Genomic DNA, 18,455 nt, shown 5'->3' with positions numbered 1-18,455 from the left:
GAACATTTTCCAGTCCCCCTTGCCTTTGTACGCCAGTCGGAGAGGCCGGCTAGTACAGTATATCACCCATCTCAAAAATAACGATTCCTGACATCAATTAGAGGATTGATCATTAAGTAAGGAATGAGGAGATTGCAGCAGCTCCTTCAGCGTTTTTTAATGGTGCAAAGCTCCTTGAATTTTAGAAACACTTTCCTTTACTGGGGTAAATCCTAGTTTACGATAGTTGATGGCTTAAATACAAGACAATAAGGAGAAGGCCGGCCTGATTGTACGTGATAAAGTCGCGTTTTCGTTTGCATTCGAAGAAAAAGGGTGGGACGATAATTGTATCAGATACGAAAATGATATGAGAATTCACTTAAGCCTTTCCTCAACCATAGTTAATAGAGGGGACTGGGTCCCCTCTATTAACTATGCCTCAACGGATCCTGATTTCTTCTGGATATTATTATTTTGTGGTCAAAAGTGGATAATAAATTGTAATATTTAACTTGTTTGTCTTTGATCTCTACGAAGAGCACTGAACCGCAATTAACAATGACCTTGCGTGACAACCTCGTGTTCGGTAGGAAGTTCAAGTGACTTGGTTTTAAACTCAACTAGTGACGTCGCAGCATTCATATCAATATCAAAGGAAAGCAAATTTAGTTTTGCACTCGGTATCGCATCGACTTACAAAAAGCAATATCAGCCAATCTTCATCGAAAAAGACGGGAAGTGACGACCAAAAGCCAGCCAGAAAGTAGGAGTCCTCATGCGCTTGCGTAACCTAATACCATGCCAAGCTAAGCTCATACTGTATAAAACAGCTATAATGCCACATTTAACATACTGTCATTTAGTCTGGAACTTTTGTAAATCTTCAGATGGGCGCAAAATCGAACGCATCCAAGAGCGAGCCCTGCGTGCGGTCTTCAAAACAACAACAGAGACATATGAGGAACTTCTTAAGCGTGCTAAGTTACCTACGCTTCATAATAGACGCTTACAGGACATAGCAACACTAATGTATAAAGTAAAGAACGATCTAGTACCCAGCTACATATCTGAGATATTTACTCGAAAGGGTACTCGTTATAACCTTAGGAATAGTGACTTTGAAATACCACGATTTAACACTATACGCTATGGTAAACACACACTAAGGTATCAAGGACCATATATTTGGTCCAAATTAGAAAATGGTATGCGTGAACTACCAAGCCTTAGTATCTTTAAAACTAGAATCCGTAGAGTTGACCTGGTCAGCCTAGTGGAAGACAGTGGCAACTGCTGCAAACTTTGCAGCACGTGATTTTTTTTTTTTTTTTTTTTTTTTTTAATTATCTGCATGGTACAAGTATTTTTATGTTATTTGAACACTGTTGATATTTCTAAATATTTAAAAATTTTAATGCATAGTTTATCGGCTGTATTGTTACTTATTATGATACTGTACATAGTTTCTTTTATTAATTTAGTAAAAGTAGGTGTCCCCAATTAGCTCTATGAGCTAAATACATCGACACGGTAATAAAGATTTTATTATTATTATTATTATTATATTGTTAGTCTGTTGGTAGACAAGTTACTTTCCATAGTACAGACAAACTTGGCGACTACTCCATTTAAGATCTCACGAACGATACTCTCACTTTTCCAGGAAGTTGATATTAAATTAAACAGTTTCGAAGCTGTACCGAAAGTGTATCCACTAAAAAAGGGTTACGGTATTTGTTTATCCACGCAGTGATAACATTAATTAACACAGAATTCCACTAAGTACACCAGTGCATTGTCCTCTTCGCGTTGCGGTTGATCATCTGAAATCATCAGGGAGTTCACCATGGAATTCTCGCTTGTTATTGCCATTATTGTCTTCGGAATAATTGCACAATCAGTGGAAGGTAAGGCAGGGACTATTCGAAGTAAAATATAAATTTTCTGGGTTACATGCATATTCACAATCTGCACAGTGTAGGCTAGCTAAACCGGCAAGAACTTTTAACAAGATTCGATGTGTGAAAAGCTCATGCTGATAAGTTGGATATATCAACAAAGTTGAAATGGTAAATTGGCCACCGTAATGATTACAAAAGCTGACGTTTCGAGCGTTAGCCCTTCGTCATTCGCTCCGACGAAGGGCTAACGCTCGAAACGTCAGCTTTTGTAATCATTACGGTGGCCAATTTATCATTTCAACTTTGTTGATATATCCAAATTATTTCGTTATTCCCACCGACGCAGCCTCAAACAGTTTCTTTCGAAACTATCAGCCTTTATTCATGCTGATAAGGTTTGTCCTAATGATACTGCCTCTACAACACAATAGTTTGAACAAATCGATTTGCTATTTCAGAAATACGCGAATATACGCGGTTCGCTTTTCTTTTCTTTTTTTTGCACTTTTTACAAAGACAATTTTTTGGGCTGCTCTGGGATCGAAACATGGCGAACTAATCTTAAGGCTGATCCTCGCCGTTGTGTTCATGAAGATGACTTGAAGTATAAGCTATTAAAACTCCACACACATCATATTTTCAAAATTTAAGCTCGGTTGTCTCCAATTTTGGGGCATTAAGTACACCAAGGGACATTCTGCCAAGATCTTTCAACTATAGTTTCGATCTAAAGCAAACGACTTCGACCAGACGTCATTTTCAATTCAGGATAAGGAAGTTTTGATGGCCTCGAAACGAAACAGCCTTATCCGCTTATTTTTATTTACAACCTTCAAAGGGTTCCAAAGACGTATCTACTGTGATAACTGGAAGTTGTTTGCCCTACCATTTTTTAGTACGAGAGAACTGCAGATTGCAAAAACTAAGCCGGGACTCTATTGGTGTTTTATAATCTCTAGGTGAAGAGTGTAAAAAAAAGTGCTTTGCTCAGATCTGCTCCAGCAACCCTCTAGCATGATACGAGCATGGGATAGATTTGGCAGTGGAGCTTATGGAGCCTCAAGGTAAATATGTTTAGCTTTACTCTTGGAAGTCATCCAAGAAATCTCCTCTTTCTTCTCCTTTCTGTTTGTCTTAGCAGCCTTGAATTTGTGAAATATTATTTCTGTACAATCGCAGAACTTCAAGGAAATGGGAACCGGGGTTGAAACTTCATAGTTTGGTAATATCAACTAAGTTGAATTTGTTAATTGGCCACCGTAAGGCGTTAAAAAGCTGACGTTTCGAGCGTTAGCTCTTCGTCAGAGGTCGTGTGTGGGTTTTATGCAGAAAGTGGAGCTACGCTATTGGTGGGAACATGGTGACGAAAAAACACGAATAAATTAGTAGAATGATCAACGAACGCAGCACCACAGTTTCTTTAGAAACTTACCACCTTTATTCATTTGAAACTTGATAATTTTGGAGAGAACGTATTGCAGACTTTCTTTACCAACTCCTTACTTTTAGATTTCTCTCAGCAGCCGTTCGTAATAGCTGTCTCTTCTTTATAAGAGGATCGCTTCTTTTCGAGATATCTAAACCCCTCTGTTGCTTTTGAAATCGTGATAAGCGTCAAACCATAATAATTATAACAAGAATTTTTCATTGAGATTGAAATTTAAGTAAAAGGTTGGTCTTTATTTGTAGATGTAAGCATGTGCCCACGTAGAAAAGAAAAAAAGTTGTTTGTTTGGTTGTTGTTTGCTTGTTTTCCTCGCATCTTCATTGATTCTTTTCCTCGAATATATTTTATGATCTCTACGTTAAAAAGATGCGGTTCCTCTCGAAATTTGACCGTCAGCAATCTAGAAATCTCGTTTCTTCTATAGAATAAGGCAAGGCATTTGGGTCGACTGGGCCTCGGCGATAATCTGAAAATAAGAGGTCTGCGACTTCTCTATCCCCATAATGTCCAAGCAGGAGATGTTAATGATAGAAATCAGTGTCAGGAGGAGGGGGTGGGGTGGGGTGGAAGGAAGAGAACCTGTTTTACAAGGGTTCTAATTGGGTTCTTTCATGCAAACAATGGTTTGTGTTGAGCTCACTGTCCTCCGACGCAGGTGTTGTAAGAAAGGTAAGATTCGCTGGACCCACAAAGGAATTGATGTCATGTGCTCTGCTGGTTCGAAGGTGTACGCACCATTTCCCGCCAAAAGTCTTCCATTCGCACAGACCGTACTTGAAAAGCAAGAGACCGCATAACGTTGGGATTCACCTTCTAGGAACTGGAGCATGGAAAGGTAGAACGTAAACATTGAACCTGACAGTTGATCAAAGTTAGATGTTTTAAAAGTCATGGTGTTTTTTCTTGTTAATTTGTGACAATGAAAATCGATTGCAAAACTGGAAAATCTCGCGGTGTTACAAACATTGTAGAGTACCTTTTATATAATAATTTGAATATATCAACAAAGTTGAAATGGTAAATTGGCCACCGTTATGATTACAAAAGCTGACGTTTCGAGCGTTAGCCCTTCGTCGGAGCGAATGACGGAGGGCTAACGCTCGAAACGTCAGCTTTTATAATCGTAACGGTGGCCAATTTACCATTTCAATTTTGTTGATATATTCAAATTATTTCGTTACACCCACCGACGCAGCCCCAAACAGTTTCTTTAGAAACTATCAGCCTTTACCTTTTATATAAGCAAACTCCAGCTTTTTAATCTCAAACTGCCTTCAGCCCACCAAGATCCCCTAAGTATAGCAACGTCTTAAAAATACCACTGATGACGAAAGATTTTGGATAACATTTCATAATAAAAAGTAGTGCGACTAAAGCATGACGTTTCGGCGACGATATGTCACCATTATCCAATGTAAATTATTGGCCCAGTTAGGAAGAAAAGTGTGAGACTAAATTGGAATGAGATAGAAAAGGAAAAAAGAAAGTAAATGAACTAAATGAACAGTTTCGCTGGAATGGAGTCTTTTCGAGTGTTCAGAGTCGGTCTCTTTTTCCTTATTAATAGCATCTCATAAATATGACTCAAAGTTTCCGTGGCAATTCTTTAGGATGAAAAATTGCTCGTAAAGATTGTTAGCTCTTTTATTGTGTTCATCCTTAAGATGTTTGCCGACGACGGAATATCTGTGCTCCTCAATGCAAAGGTGGAGGTGACGGTTGTTGTAGTCTCTATGATTCGCATTACACGAATTACTTTTAAATTCATACACAACCCATTGTTGGTTTAGTGGTGAGCGCTTTGTTTCTGTGATTTTAAAATCTTTCGAGATTTTCCTACTTGTGAAAACTGGTTGTAGTACAAACTGGTTGTAGTACACAACAATCTTCACGAGCAATTTGCCACCATAAAGAAATGCCGGGGAAAGTTTGAGTGTCCTATTTAGGAGAGGCTGTTAATAAGGAAAAATAGACCGACTCCGAACACTAAAAAAGACTCCATTCCAGCGAAACCGTTCATTTAATGATATACTTTCTTTTGTTCTATTCTATCTCATTCTAATTTAGTCGCACACTTGTGACATGTCGCCGAAACGTCATGTTTTCGTCCCGCTACTTTTTATTATGAAATGTTAAACAAACCGGTAACGTAAATTCAGAGCCACCTTAAATTTTCAAAATAACAAAACCTCTTGACACCGGCCGGGCTCATACCTTAGTTCACCTCCTAAATCATTGTGGATCGTTCCCGAGAAGGAACAAATGGGATATTAGGGGCTGTGATGGGATGAGATGACACATTTCTAACTTTTGCCATCAGGTTATGGCGTTAAGTTGTTTTACGTAAAGAAGGGAGTTTACAATGGACGTTACGTTTCTGCCGGGAATTTCATTTGTTACATGACCAACATGGCGCCTGAGTACGGCTTCGGTATGACCAATAACGTTCACGTACAGGTTGATAAGAAAGGAGTGATAGTAAACCCAGCTAAGTTTTCTTATAACATAACCAAAGTAAAGCGCGCGCTCTGATTGGTCAATTTAGCGTCCCCCATTTGCCCATGGGTGTACGCTGCTGACGTGAGCAAATGCAAAGACTATTTTTCCGCGCGCGCTTGTTTTTTCTGGTCACGTAAGATTTGTTAAATAAACGGGAACTCTTTAGCTACAATGTATCAATGTTATGTTATAAAACAAATGGTAAACACCACACCGTACACTATTGAGTTATGGATGCACTTGGGAGGTTTGCTAAGCACTCAAGAAGCTAGAGTCGCTCTCGGCTGTCGCCTCGAGCGACTCTTACGCTTCTTTCGTGCTTAGCAACCTCCCGCGTGCATCCATAACTCAATAGTGTACGCTGTGGTGTTTACCATTTGTTAATTGCTAAGGTAAGGCTTTCTCCCTTTCTCCCTCTCAGTAAGGCCACCAGTATAGGTGACCAGTATGGGTCGCACTCATTAGGGACCTTCAGCAGTCAGGACGGTAACGCCATGGAAGACGTTGTTGATTAGAAAATGAATTTCTACTTTTAATTAGAAATTCGAAAGTGGTTGCATGTGTTTACCATCTCATACGGCGCCACAACTCAACCTCAGCACAACGTATAAAAGTAGTGTCGAATTCCAAATGGAAATTAAAATAATTTACCCTCGCGGTTTCGGTTCAGTGTAGACGACACAAATTTTGGTGATTTTTTGAAAAGTACGGCTAAGAAATGTACTAAGTTTTAAAATGCACGCGCTGAGCTATTGTTCTGCCAATTAGATCTTTTGTTTCTCTAAGTCCTCTTGCCGTCGCCGTCGGGGTTTACTTAAGGTCTATATTACCGTGCGTTGCTCTCGCCTTATAGTGGCCGACCTAATGTGAAGACATCCACTGAGGCTAATGTACGTCAACACAGTGGCACAAGTCTCTACCTGGGGATTGCGTAGCTTAGTTTCGAGATTCTTATAATAAAATTACAGTCATGTACGAACACAAGCCCACAACAAATCAGTGATATCCTTCGAGTTTGGGATTACAATGCAGTCACTATACGCCGTCAAATGTTTACTTGACGAAAAACGGCCCGATAAAAGGAGACCTGTTATGGATATCTGAATTAGTTTTTCCTTTGCGTAAACTTTGCGAATGAGAGAAGTTTGAATAATGTGCAGAATTCTCTAAAGCTATAAGATTACTGACTTACTCATTCATTTATTTTTTCTGTATGTTGGGTCCTGACGCCTTTACTCTAGGAGCAAAGCACCGTGTAGCGTACAAGCAAGATAAAAGGACAAAAGTTTCCGCTTCGTCTGTTGTTTGACGTCTAAGTAGTTTATAATTTAAAAGAATTGACATATATTTTATACAATTAATTTGAACGACGCCGAATTATTTAAGCCACAATTCAGGGGCTCACCGGGTTAGTTTTCGAATTATTTAAGCCACAAGCTAAAAAATGCGTCTGAATAAGCCTATGAAAGCGTTGCCATGGAAACTGCTAGTGACGAAATGACACTTATTTTTGGATAACCAATGATTATGTAATTCAAACCCGTAAAAGTGTTCAACTGGCCTTGGTCAGTCTTTCTGTTGTATTCTTTCAAAGTTACAAACCATCAAAAAGATGAAAACCGGTACGAGCCACCTTAAATTGTAGATATCTAAATCCCTATATCAAATTAAAGCTTAAAGGACTGGCTATCAGACTATACAAAAAATTTTGAAAAAAAATTGTCTAATTTTTCACGACTTCTAAATGCGAGCGCCCGAATCACCTTTTGAACGTTACATGTCAAAACGAATTTTGTTTTACGCTTATTTAATGTGTTCCTCCGTTTCCGGGGCCAAAGCGCTAAAAAAAAAGTGTCTGCGATTTGCCACATTCAATTTCAGCGAAAAGTTACAAAACATTTTTGAAATAAGATTTAAAAAATGTGGAGTGATCGTACAAAAATCGCTCTTGAAAAAAAAGTATTTAGAAATAAAAAATTCGGAGACATGTTTTTGTTGTTTATATGTAAAACTAGCTAGCTACTGTCAAAATTTGAGAGCAATCGAACAAATTTCCTTTGACCTGTAGCTCTTAAAAGATGATTCGGGCACTGGATGGAGGTATTGTTTAAATGATATGCTTCATATCAAGGCCTCTGCAATGCTTGTAAGCACATTTATTTGATCTTGTGGAATATGATTTAACTGGAGTCAAATTTTCTCACGCACGTAAGCCGTACTCGATCACCCTTATTAATAACATCCTTTGTGCCTTTGATAGGTACCAGTTTTTCCAATGCTTCACTCGTCTCCTCCGCCAACAGCACCAAAATCCAAAGCCAAACCTCCCGTGGCTCCAGCGGATGACATACAGTTACCTCCGGTTGGTTTTAACCGAAGGACGCCTCCGAATGGATACTGGACTCCACCACCGAAATATGAAGACATCTTCGCGCGCAGATCAAACCCGCCACCGAGTCTGCCATCTTCGCCGCCCAGAGATCAGGTAAAGATATAAAGGAAGCGTATTTCGTTTGCTTTGATTCTCCCCCGTCGTCTTTCAAATTTTACTTACTGAGCTCATCGTTAAGAAGACTCTTTTTGACTAGTATGATTTTTGATATCTGGTCTTAGGCTCCCGAGGTATCGGAACTTGACAAAGAAATAGCAGGACTTGAAGGACTCATGAGAGACTTGAACGAAATTACTGCTGGTGATTACCAAATTTAACATGGTGCGTACCACTGATTGATGTCAATTACCAGGGAACCAATGGAAACTCTCTAGAAATCTAGTAGTCCATTTTACAGTCGCGTGCTTGGTTGCCAAGCTTTTCAACAGGAGTGAAGCTGAGGGTGACCGTTGTCAAGATACAAACGTTGCTACTCTTCAAATGTAAATTTCGTTCTCACCATGCTAACAAGATACTGATCTCAATCACAACAAGGTCACCTCCAGCCTCACTCCAAATCAAAGGCTTGGCAACTAAGTGCACAACTGTAAAATGGCCTATTGCAGAGGGTCACTGTTTGTTCACTGTAGTAGGCTTGTAGTTTTCGATCTTTTAGTCCATTTGAGGTTTTTGTTGTAGACGCGGCAAGCTGTTCAATTTATGACTGTTTCTCTTTTTCTCTGTTCTCTAGATGTTCTTAGGATTAGAAGAGATTGAATAGTAGAGAATGTAGCAGAATTGCGATAGGATCATTCCTAGTGATGCATTATACACATTCGGTCCACATGTGCAAGCATCAGTGTAAGGTCGGTGAAAAGAGTGGCTCTCACATCGGGAGTTATCAGGCCTTCCACGTAATCTGACGACAGAAAGACACTGAATCCCATAAACGACAGAGATTAAATAGCATTTCCCATTTATAAACAAAGAACGTAAATTTATGTATCTATGTATCTACGTATTTTCAGCCCACTAATTATGATCCAGGCTCTTAGTTGTCACTTGAAACAGTAGCCTACCTGGTCATCAAAAGAAATCGTGCAAAATATAGTGAACTTTTCTAATTTTGTGTCAAAGTTTGGGATTTGATTCATTTAACGTGAAATGAGATTATATTTCTATATTAATATGTTTTTGTGTACGTATGGGGACATAAATCCAATATACTTTTCTGAAAGTCAACTCTGTATTTTGTTCATAGAAGAAGTAACACTTGAGGACTTCTTCGAAGAGTAGCTTTTCATTTCAAAGCACTTTTGTCTTGACCACTAAAATCTCGGATTTCCAGATGTAATTAACCTGGTAATACTCGTAAGTGCATCAGTGGAGCAATCCTCAATCGAATATCTCAAGTAGTGCGGTATTGCTTTGGTATTGCTTTACCTCATTAGGCGATTGGTCCAGAAAACTCTTGCCGTTTTTTCAACCAATCGGATTCAAAACTGAAACCAAACGCGACTTTGATCAGTCATGATTTCCCGCACTAGGAGCTATTTGCGTTTTTTCACTCCGAGTTCTCCTTGGCTACTCACGAAAGTTTTTCCTTGCAACTGATTGGATGTTGTGATTAGTTGGGCTTTAGTTGTTCACACTCAGTGGAAAAGCGCTCTGTATCACCATTCAAACGAGGGATAAAGAGTAAACTTGACAACCTCGTGGCTTTATGATGTTATTTTGATGTAACACCGAATACTCCGGGTTAAGTTACAAAGAAATGTATACCAGCAAGTAAAATTATGAATCAAATATCAGTACTGTCAGATTTAATCAAGAAACGAAACCTACGATTTTGAAAAAAGTATACTTAAATACGGCGAGATAGAGAGTAATCCAAACTGAGTAGAATGCTAGCTATTTTGCCATTGTACGGACATAGAAGACACTAGACAATTACTTGTCTAAGATCCAAGATATGAAGACACGTCTAGCCCTTTTCTCAATTAGTCATGCAGTCACTTCCGTTCAAATCATTTCTGACATACTAACAAAACGGAACAACCTGAAAAACGCTGAAACAAAGGATTGCATGAACGTCGCATTATTCCAGTGTTAGCTACCTTCGGTTAGGCATTTCTTTTATCACCCTACATCACCCTCTAAAAACAATTATATACCCTCTAGAGATTGAAGGAAGGTGACATAATGGGGAAACTGTCTCGCGAGGTTTCTCATCGGAAACTGTAATCGCAATCACAAAGGGAGCGGAACGAACAGTTTTCGTGGAGCACGTTCAAAAGAGGAACTTAAACCAACGCAAAAGGTGTGGGTTGCTCGAGGAGTCTGGTGAAATTTCTATATTTGGAAGCTTAGAAATTCTCTTTCCCGCGTTTCCAGGGAACCGTTTCAAACATCAAAACACAGAAGTTTTGATAGTTTACAAGCACTAACTGACATCGCGCGGGTCATAAAAAATCAGCGAGAAAATTAACAACATGAGACTTGAGTGATTATCATGTCTGACACATGGGTAAAACGCAATCATTATGACGGCTTTTGAACTACGACGGTGAACTGAATGGCGCGATTTTGTTTGTCATCAACAAGTTTTGATTATAAAAGACGCCTTTCGCGAAAGACATATATTTTACGATCTCCACTAATACTGGCATGCTGTGCGTGTGGACGAATATCGTCGCCACGTCCCCGTAAAGAAACTAAAGGCTGGTCAGCCAGACAGCAATAATACAATGAGTTCCGGCAGTTTATACATTGTACGTCATTACCCCCCACAAGCCGAACCCGGATTTCACTCCACAATAGACACACAGCCTTTTTACTCACTCAGGCTTTCCGAAGAAAATGCCCGAGGTATAAATTCGGCTTGGTTTTTTTCTTTTTTTCAGTCACAAAACGCAGTTCCATTACAGCGCATGCGTGAGGTGTACGCGCATGCGTAGAATGAACCCTAGAGCGTATGGCTAAAGCACTAACTGAAGCAATGGCTGCCTTTGTGGACGCGAAAGAAATTCGATAGCTATTACGCCTAATGCATATATAAAGTCACACACCGTTCGCGGTAGACCCACGCAAAAACTTGTGGAGCGTTTTGGGAACGGGTCGGTCCGCGAACTTTACGATAGATCAATTTACGAGCGATACTTAACGAGTGAACCATCTATCGAGGAATATCAAGCGAAACCTGCTATATCAAACGAGCTATCTCATATTATTTTTACATGTAAACACAACCGTATATTTAGATGTGATTGGAGTACCAGGAGCTACTCTGAAACGTCCCAGAAGAAAAGGTAGAAAACTGAAGGAATTTGTCTGTAATATGGGCTTGAAAACATTCGATTCTCATGCAAGGGATATTTATGGTAGAAGCCATCCTCAAGTTACTCTTGCGCTGCTTGAAGTACCATCACTGAATAGCTTGATACATTATTTTCAGAGTATACACTGAACAATGATATATTTAAATTGAAAAGGGTTAAAATTAATAAAGTTCAAAATATTACCCTTTTTCAGAGTCATGTCTGTGAAACCAGAAAGTTCAAAGTGAGTTGTGCTGTGGCTGTCTATTCACTCTGCCACTCCATAGTAAAATCATGTAGTGATATATTATTTTGATTATTATCTAGTACCATAACAACATTCATTACACTCCAGCAGACAAAAATAAACACAAGTAGACTTAAAAATTCTTTTTCTTTGGCAATCGTAGCTCGATAAGAAATAGCACACAAACTGCAGTTACAAAGATGACAGTAAAACGCACGTTGGAAAACAAGATTAGTAAACTTTACTTGACGTTTCGTATGTTTCGACATACATCTTAAGAAGTGACAGTTAATAATACACGTGGCGACTAAGTTTAAATTTAAGATAAGTAACTAATTAACATACTTACCTTAAATTTATCATCTTTAAGAAGAGAAAACCAGGATTAAAAAAAATCGCTTGAATCAAGTTAAATCGGTAAAATAACGACGCCAGGAGCAAACAACAAAACAACACACGTATGGAATAAGGTAAGCCATTTTTATTGAATATTTTCACTTTTAACTACCTCCATGGATATCTAGTAGAAAATCCCATACAAATCCTTATAAATTGATATGCCATATTGTGTCCCTTGTGTGGTTCATATAGAGAGCTTGGGCTACCTGTATTGGCATCTATAGGAACCTACTCCTATATGGAAATATACAAGGGCGTAGCCAGGGGGAGTCCTGGGGTGCCCTTGACGTGGGTCTTCGTTAGAGCAAGCAACCAACAATATTCAGGTGTCTAATACCATAACATTCATTACACTCCAGCAGACAAAAATAAACACAAGTAGAGTTATTCATGACCGGCAATGACAAAATTGCGTGACGACAGTAACGATGGCAAAAAGGCAGTCCCAAAAAGATAACTCCAGATGTGCGATATTGAAAGCCCGAGTTCACACAGCTATGCGTCTAGTTCTATAAATAAATGTTTCATCAAAACGGTGATAAATCTATCATTCGTTTACGTTTACGTTGATTAATCCTTTTTCCTCGTTCAAAAGAATTTTTAGCTTAAAAAGAGGCGTTGAAGAAAAAACCGGTATAGCGGTATCATGTTCGCCGCTTTGGAGTGATCTGTACGGACAAATAGAGATACACCTTTAATGATGTCACAGGCCACATGAGTAGCCTCGCGTACGTAAACACTGTACAATTTACCATTTCGGGTCACCAAAATATTTTGATATGTAACCTTGACTTCGATACTAAAATCCCGCACTATCAGCACAGTTGTTTTGAAATCCAGTGTTTATATCACGATTTTCCTGTGGTTTGTCTCTGAGATTGTTTTAGAATATGATATCGGATGCTCGAGCTCGAAAATAATGCGGGAGTTATACTTGGAGATCACTTGAAATTTTGAATTATTGTAATCTGTAGTTTTGTCGGATTACAAGTTTAACTTCAATGTGGGAAAATAAAAAACGCTTTGAAAAACAGTTGGAAAACTCGCAGATTTCAGGGATCGTTAATTCGGAGGACCACCGTCTTTCTATAACGAAAAAACTTCATGGTCTACCTTAGCTTATCGGTAGCCAACCTCAGACAGGAAGAAAATAAATGTCTGGTAAATGTGTATTAGTCTTGCGGGAAAAATATCTAAATTTGACTGGGAAATTAGGTTAAAAACGTGCTTTTTTTTAAGACGGGGCTCTCTTTCTATTTCACTCAATATTCTGTTTAAAAACGTCGCTATATATATTCATATTGTCTTTCAACACCGTTGTAGTATACAAGTAAACAATACGTAAACCACTGGCCAAGGAAAACGGATATAAAGAACATTTCTTCTTGATGAGCTAATATAGAAAACGCCATATACTTATGGATGTTTGTAATGCTGGGTTCATGATCAGTGCCACCGAGACTTACGGAAGTACAGGTAGAAAAGACAAAACCTCCTAATGAAATTTCCGCTCCTTGTTACGATCGTCCTCCTTGGAATGTTCCAGTCTCAAGAAGGTTGGTAAACTCCCTAGTCTTTTAGCTTGCTTGCAACTTGTTAAATAATTAGATTACCAAAACTGGAAGACGACAAATTCCTCAGAAAACTCATCATTAAAATTTTGCTTATACAAGTTGCTTTGCAACTAAAACGCGATGAAACACATAATTAGAATTGCTTGATCCAAAACAATGGAGTTTATCTTTGGAAAATACTCATTTTTTTTTTGTCTGATTCTAGTTCCTAAGAATCACATGGAAGAAGAAACGAAAAGCGAGTAATTTGCATTTGGATTGGAAACACACATCGCGATAAACAACAGATCGTCCTGACTTTTCTATAATTTTTATTGTTGTCATGCATAGGTGGCCATCGAATTCTAATTTTACATTTGAGCAAAGAACCCGAATCGGCAAGGGGCTTGAATCCTGTGTCTGGGAACTATTTTTCTTTGTCCTAAATTTGTTACAGATGCAATTGTTGTCTTTGTTGTTTTAGTTTTTGGCTGTGGCGGCGGAGGCAAGCCAAGGCGAACGCCACCGAGGCGAACGCCACCAACACCAGGTAAAACTTCTGGTTCCCATTTATTTTTCCGTCAAGTTTTTGAGGTTTATGGGCTGTTGAAAAACTTGAAACACAAGTATACTTCTATAAGACTCTAGGAAATCTCTCAGTTTCCGCGTACATGATGAGAGGCAAAAGTCTTGACGCACTTCGAGGTTTTTCTATCCGGTTTCACTATAAGTCTATTAACATTCCATTACAAATGCTGCAACCTGATTGGCTACGCTACAGGCCACTCTATATCGCCGCGTGCATGTCTGTTCGGTAACAGATCGCAGATGAGGTCAAAATGTAAGAACAAAAAAGTTGCACTCGAGGCGCAGCGGTTGAATAGACTTTTTGTACTAAACTAAACCAAGAAACACAACACCTCTAGCTACTAATCCATAAGGCGTACACTCTTCTCATTTTTCAAAAGAGACGCTTGGAGACTTGTCAGATGAATGTAAATTAGCAATTTTTCTAAATAAAGAGGCGAATAAGGATCCGACTATGAACCCCTCTACCTGACATAGCTACGCCCCTGACCCTCGTTACGATGCATCTCTCATTCCCCTCTTTCCTGACCAAGGTTAATGTTTGTCAAACTGATCAAATTTCATGGTAACTTCCAGGTGGCAGCGATTGTTTTGCGCAGATTTGTTCCAGTAATCCTTCCAACCAAATAAGAGGAACAGATCGGTGGGGCAGTGGTGCGTATGGAGCAGGAAGAAGCGGGTATGGCGAACGTGTCATCAGATACGTCAAATCCTAAAAGACATCTTTTATACCCGGTTTGGGTATTTCTAAATTTCTGGGGGGAGGGGGGAGGAGATCTTAAAGCAGTCGGCACCTGGTTTTTTTGATAACCGATCAACAAAAATACTGGGCCAGCAGCATACAGAAATCATCCGTTTCAGCGGTAGATATAACTGGATCGGCGCCAATCTTATCGTGAAGAATTCAGCAATTCTGAGGTGCCCTCTAAAATATCCGATAAAACTTTAAACTTAACAGTGAATTATACGGTAATTGAAATAATCACTTTCAGAATCCCTGGCTGATCTCTGGGCTTTAAGTCTGTTAATATAATGCTGCACGATTACTCGATATTTAGACTTTCTACGGGCGTGTTCGTTATCTTGTCCAAGAAAGTTGTATTTTTTTTCCACTTCAAAACCATTTGTTCTTTAAAAAAAATTAACTATAGAAATTGAAAATAATGGCTCTCTCCTGTTTTGAAACTTGGTATGAAAATTAGCATCAAAACTCAATTGTCTAATTATTTACGTTTCTTAAGGTAACTTAAACATTAGCTTAATACACTTTCTCTCCATCTCCTTCTGTCTCTATCATTAGTAAGGCACCAGGTGAGATCTCATGAGCTGACAGGTTGCATTTACAAAAAGATGAAAACTACTTTTTTTGTTGTATTCCAAATGTAGGGGTCGTACCCACAGAGGCGTTGATATCGTGTGTGCTGTGAGTTCTCGTGTGTACGCTCCATTTCCCGCGACAGTTGTACGTAAACTTTCTGTTTATAGTTCATCCAGACATATCGGCAAGCCCTACAACACTGGTCTCGTCCTTAGGGGAACTGGAGCCTGGGAAGGTAATGAGCCAAAAGAAATAGAATGTAAAAGTACAAAAAAAAAGTAAATCAGCACGATCTATTCCTTTTATTGCAAGGAAGTTGTGTTTTAAAATTTTCGGATTTCCTTGCATGCGTTACGATTTGGGTACAGACACTACCTTGGCTCTTACTTAAGTTAAATTTTATTAGGAGAAGTTAATCGGACGGTTCTCGTTGTAGAGACCCCCAAAAAATTTTCATTGCCTGGGTCTCGTATGAGTTCATGCGTAGCTCATTTGGTAGAGTCACCCGACTGACTAAAGTATTATTGGTTCGATTTCTCAAGGGAGCTCTCACATTTATCTTTGTCCAGCACTTGTGATTATGATTACTCAGTCCATTCTTTACACAAAAAGTTTTTCCTTCCAGTGCAAAAACAGTCTCCCTCCGTTACTTTGTTTTCCAGGTTATGAAGTGAAGATGTTTTATGTAGAGAAGACAGTCGGCGATGGAAGAAGGGTAAATCCAGGGGCTTCTGTTGGTACCATGACTGACAGGGCCTCTGCGGACCCTGGTATGACAAATCATGTACATGTGGAGCTCTACAAGGACAGGAAGCTGATGGATCCTACTTCTTTTGTCACATGTTAAAGTAAGTGCTGTTATTTTTCCTTTTGTTTTCGCCAGAGGGTAGCAAAAATAGAGGAACGAATGAATATGACCTCAAATGGACAAATGCACTGATACTTACGAATTCAATCAACGAAAGCGGAAGACAGTAAACGAAGGAACGAAAGAAATCATAAACGAGATCAACCGACCAAACAACAAAAGAACTTCTTGTGAACAAAGATGTATTATAACATAACCAAAGTAAAGCGCGCGCTCTGATTGGTCAATTTAGCGTTCCCCATTTGCCCATGGGTGTACGCTGCTGACGTGAGCAAATGCAAAGACTATTTTTCCGCGCGCGCTTGTTTTTTGTGGTCGCGTAAGATTTGTTAAATAAACGGGAACTCTTTAGCTACAATGTATCAATGTTATGTTATAAAACAAATGGTAAACACCACAGCGTACACTATTGAGTTATGGATGCACTTGGGAGGTTTGCTAAGCACTCAAGAAGCTAGAGTCGCTCTCGGCTGTCGCCTCGAGCGACTCTTACGCTTCTTTCGTGCTTAGCAACCTCCCGCGTGCATCCATAACTCAATAGTGTACGCTGTGGTGTTTACCATTTGTTAACGATCGCATACTGTAAACCATATACGTTTTCCTAAGTACTCTGTGCGGACCTAGGAAAACTTATAACACTTGCGCTTTTGAACACACTGAGTAAATACCACGACGTTTATTTAGACGCGAGCTCACTACTTAATTTTTTCAGCCTCAAAAATTGTCCCTCCTTGTGTTTTGTCGCTTTTATCTTTAAACGTTCTGGGGGACGAATTCATTTCAAATGATCCGTGCGCGTCCATTTGATGGGCTTATTTTGATGCATTAATATTTCGCCTGAAAAACTTGACATTATACCATAGCTTTTTGGGAGAATCTACCCAGCGTCTAGCACAGTTGCTATTCTTAGAGAAAGAAAGAGAGAAAAAGGGTCTAACAATACTTGGTGGCTGACTAATTGTTATCTGTATCTTTGTTTCCAGATATTGTGACGATCGAGTGATTCTACCTTGAATAATTTTTATATTTTCACTCAAAACTTTAGCTAGCGATATTGAACATTTTACCAAGAAGCAGTTTAATTCAGTGTTGGTGTTCAAAGGCAAGGCTATTAAAGTTGTACCACACTTAAAAAAAAAACATGGAATTAACTTCGTCCCAGTTTTATATCTGTTAAGTTTCTCTACTCGCTCAGACTTCCTAGATTTCTTTTTAAATACTGCCATTCCATTTTACAGACGTTATCCGCACTTTGAACAACCGGGCCCCGAGTGTTAAAACTTAAGATTTAATTGTCCTTCTATCCATACGGAGCAAGTCTGCACTGTTACTCGCCAAATCTTTAATCTCAAAAACAATTCCAGACTATATCCCACTGAATATATCTCGGGCAGCTCTCTTGTTTCTTAAATTCCGCTTTGCCGTTACAGACATAATCGAAGCAATCTCCTTTTCAGTCTTTCAAGACTGTCCTTAGAATGGCCATCGTTACAACACCTTAAGTGAACATTGTAAAAGAACAAAATTTCAGCGTAGGTTCATTCTAAGACCTAAAAGAAAATGAACTGCAGCAATATTCCTGTCGGCATAAAATGTTTCCAATAAATTGTTAGTTGAAGGGGATTTTTATACCAACTGAACACAGCAAGTTGTGTCTTCAGTGAAATCAAGACTTTTTTGACGACAATACAAAAAGTAGTTCAATTGACCCGACATTTTGAAATTTTCTTTTCTTTCCCTCATCAGTTGCTGCGAGTTATTGATAGAATTTCTCAGAAGATGATGATTGTTTCCTCTATTACACACAACAAGCTATGTGATTTCCCAGCATAACTTTTCCTCTGTCAGACACAGTCACCCTCCAGGTATAAAATCAGTTACTAAAAGTAAGCAAATAATTATATTAAAATAACACCAAATTCAATGTGAAGCACGAAGTACCCAGTATTTCATACGAGAAGGGGG

At 39.0% G+C, this 18,455-nt stretch overlaps 2 protein-coding genes and 1 pseudogene across 3 annotated transcripts; all 3 read left to right on the top strand.

Annotated features, from left to right (window-relative positions):
- Positions 1–1,687: 1,687 nt before the first annotated feature.
- LOC111323619 (leukocyte cell-derived chemotaxin-2-like) lies at positions 1,688–5,862 on the top strand (annotated as a pseudogene). The gene is made up of 4 exons (XR_002694176.2): positions 1,688–1,889; positions 2,843–2,947; positions 3,986–4,165; positions 5,651–5,862. The product of XR_002694176.2 is annotated as a leukocyte cell-derived chemotaxin-2-like (transcript).
- A 2,208-nt stretch (positions 5,863–8,070) lies between these two features.
- Positions 8,071–9,401, top strand: LOC148732894 (uncharacterized). The gene is made up of 3 exons (XM_088756572.1): positions 8,071–8,314; positions 8,443–8,542; positions 8,952–9,401. The coding sequence occupies exons 1-2, from the start codon at positions 8,105–8,107 to the stop codon at positions 8,536–8,538; spliced, it is 306 nt and encodes a 101-aa protein (XP_088612698.1). The 5' UTR covers positions 8,071–8,104; the 3' UTR covers positions 8,539–8,542; positions 8,952–9,401.
- A 4,085-nt stretch (positions 9,402–13,486) lies between these two features.
- LOC111323683 (leukocyte cell-derived chemotaxin-2-like) lies at positions 13,487–18,198 on the top strand. The gene is made up of 6 exons (XM_088756571.1): positions 13,487–13,719; positions 14,201–14,266; positions 14,881–14,983; positions 15,691–15,857; positions 16,285–16,470; positions 17,474–18,198. Exons 1-5 carry the CDS (start codon positions 13,662–13,664, stop codon positions 16,467–16,469), a joined length of 579 nt encoding a protein of 192 aa, XP_088612697.1. The 5' UTR covers positions 13,487–13,661; the 3' UTR covers position 16,470; positions 17,474–18,198.
- The last annotated feature ends 257 nt before the right edge of the window (positions 18,199–18,455 follow it).

The sequence above is a fragment of the Stylophora pistillata genome, chromosome 4 (genome assembly GCF_964205215.1).
Source record: "Stylophora pistillata chromosome 4, jaStyPist1.2, whole genome shotgun sequence".
In the NCBI taxonomy this organism is placed as follows: Eukaryota; Metazoa; Cnidaria; class Anthozoa; order Scleractinia; family Pocilloporidae; genus Stylophora; species Stylophora pistillata.
The sequence above is the reverse complement of the archived record's forward strand: the minus strand, read 5'-3'. Positions and strand labels throughout refer to the sequence as shown.